This window comes from Phanerochaete carnosa (genome assembly GCF_000300595.1).
Source record: "Phanerochaete carnosa HHB-10118-sp unplaced genomic scaffold PHACAscaffold_835, whole genome shotgun sequence".
NCBI classification, from domain to species: domain Eukaryota; kingdom Fungi; phylum Basidiomycota; class Agaricomycetes; order Polyporales; family Phanerochaetaceae; genus Phanerochaete; species Phanerochaete carnosa.
The window spans coordinates 1-2,425 of NW_006768462.1; the positions used below are offsets into that span (position 1 = coordinate 1).

The 2,425-nt window shown below is 53.6% G+C and overlaps 1 protein-coding gene across 1 annotated transcript; it reads right to left on the reverse strand.

The window, feature by feature from the left end:
• Positions 1-36: 36 nt before the first annotated feature.
• PHACADRAFT_214905 (uncharacterized protein) lies at positions 37-1,507 on the reverse strand (the record flags this gene model as incomplete). The annotated part of the gene is made up of 12 exons (XM_007403176.1): positions 37-105; positions 167-191; positions 249-397; positions 452-553; positions 610-692; positions 741-793; positions 849-868; positions 923-972; positions 1,032-1,081; positions 1,143-1,218; positions 1,268-1,344; positions 1,403-1,507. The coding sequence occupies 12 exons, from the start codon at positions 1,505-1,507 to the stop codon at positions 59-61; spliced, it is 837 nt and encodes a 278-aa protein (XP_007403238.1). The 3' UTR covers positions 37-58.
• Positions 1,508-2,425: the final 918 nt, after the last annotated feature.

Sequence of the window (2,425 nt, forward strand, 5' to 3'; positions counted from 1 at the left end):
GACGACGTGATGACACTTTGACGAGTAAGCCCCGTACCGAACATGTAGACATGCTCGCTTACCAAATTGTGCATCCAGGCGCCGTCAGGATGACGTTCATGGTATCTGGGGAGCAAGATTGGCGAGATGAGAAAACCGCGCGAGGTTTTACGTTTGCGAGGCGCACTGTTCAAGTTCAATGACACCATAATCTGCTCCGCGAACGTACTGTGAGAAGCTGGACGTGTGGCGGGAAGCAGTGTGCTTACCATCATAGGTATACATGTAGCACAGGAGATTAGGACATATCCAAGCCCTTGTGAGACGATGGTCGCCCACAGCGGAGACCTGGTGGGTAATCTCTGGCGGCACATGCCGGCGAGGGTGAACACGAGGATGATCAGGTCCCATGCCAGCGCTACGACAGGTGTCAAAAACCAGCAACGGGCGGTGACAGGAGCCGGGGACGCACTGAAAGTGTAGAAACTGACCAGCTGCGGCTGACTCTTCGACGTCAACACCATACAGACGCTGTGCACCGAATTCCATTTTGCTTGCACGGATTCCAGACCCACTGCGATGCAAGAGTATGTCGATAAGCAGATGAGACACGAGAGCCCTGAGACGTACTGATGACTGCAAGGAGCCCGTGAACGGCACAGATAACGGCGAGTCCGATCTTGATAAATCGAATGTCTTGCCACATTGCGACTCTAGAAGCTGATCAGAAGAAGTGGGATTCTCTATCCTGGAGCACGTACGCGCGGAGGCCAAGATTTGTGCTTGCCGCTGCGAGCGCTATATTTCCTAGAATCTAGCGGAATGGTAAGCTTGCAGCTTGTAAGACCAGCAGAAGAGCTGATGCTAACCGCAGCCACCTTCAGCACAGCTGTACAAGATGGGCTCAGGTCAAAGCTATCTGCAGCGGCAGTACGACGCTCACCGGAGCTGCCACAATTGAGGAGTATCTGTTCGACATTTGTCGAGATTATGCTGAGAGTGTATCATTTGAGTATTTTATAAGCCAAGCGGAAATTCCGAAGTTCGCTTACACGGTAAGCACAGTTATGAGATGACAGTATCGTGCTGTAAAGTATGAGATCTAGGAGGATGTTGCGGCTAGGTGAGAAGTCGGATTACAGACTGACGGGAGGCGGACATACATGGGCCCATGTGAAGCGCATCCTGCGTGTGAGCAGGGCCCACTCTACCTTATGCAGAGAGAGGAGCCAGTACCACCTGCCGTCGTGAATACGTCGCTCGAGGGGTGTAGGGTATGAAAACATACACATAGAGTCCGGTGGAGAAGACAGCAACCAGCCTGAAGATAAACCCACATAATGCCTGCACCTCCTGGTCCTTCCACTGAATCATACGTAGCGCAGAGCGTGCGTCTCGATGTAGTAGAGCCAGGGTTCCTTACTCTAGCCGGCCGAGAAGAGAAGGGATGGTCGCGAAGGAGCGGGGAGCGGGTCATATTCTCGCGGTCGCCCCGTGGTGATGATGGAGAATTGAACAGGCGCACCATTACCCAGTATGGTAAGGCGGCTTTCTGGTCGTGATGACGTCCCTGAACACTCGCGATGGCCGACAACAATCCGACGCGCGGCTCTTGCTGCGGCTCTGGGAGTCTACCAGGGGCCCTTATCCGGTGACAGGTCCAGGGAACGTATATTCGCGCGACATACCGAAAGCGCTCAAACGCCACAAAGCCAGCGGCAAAAAAGGGCCAGCCGCTGCCACGCAAGCATGCTTCACGAGTTATGTCAAACCTGTTCGGAACAAGTCCTGCAGGACTTGTGTTGCCGAGCTAAACATACATTAAGTGGCGTTTTACTGGCTTCTTGTAGTGCTATAATCCTTACTCTTCCACATGCGTCAAGCCTTGTCTCTTCGGAGCACTAAGCCCTTATCGAAACTTTTAGCTTGAGACAGCAGAATAGTATTGCATCTAAGTTATATTTCAAGAAGAATAGCTTTACGCCCGTATAGCAGTGGAGCATGGCAATATCAACGTAGACCAACGGATTACGACCCGCTATAGGGGTACGGCGCTTTTAGCTCATGAGTGCGAGGCTGGTGTGTCCGATGCGCCTTCTCGCTGTGCCGAAACTCAGAGTTTTCCTCGCTTAGGCTACCACGATCCATATTCTGCCGCGCCAATGCCGTCTGCATACGCAGATGCTCGCTCTTCGATGGCCGCCAAGCAGGGTCATTACGCAGACAGCCTTTCAGCGGCTGACCTGCTTTTGGCGACGCAGGCTTTGGTTGCCGCTGAGGGTGCTCCTGGGCTTTCTCGTCGGAAATTATAGGCGGACCGTGACGTTCCTTCGGCTCGGAACACCATCTCTCAGGGTGATGTGTCTTACTGCGTCGGCCGATGAGGCGGTGCGTGTCCTTCTGTGCCCGAGCGACATGGTCCGTTTCGCCTTTGGCACGGGCGTCG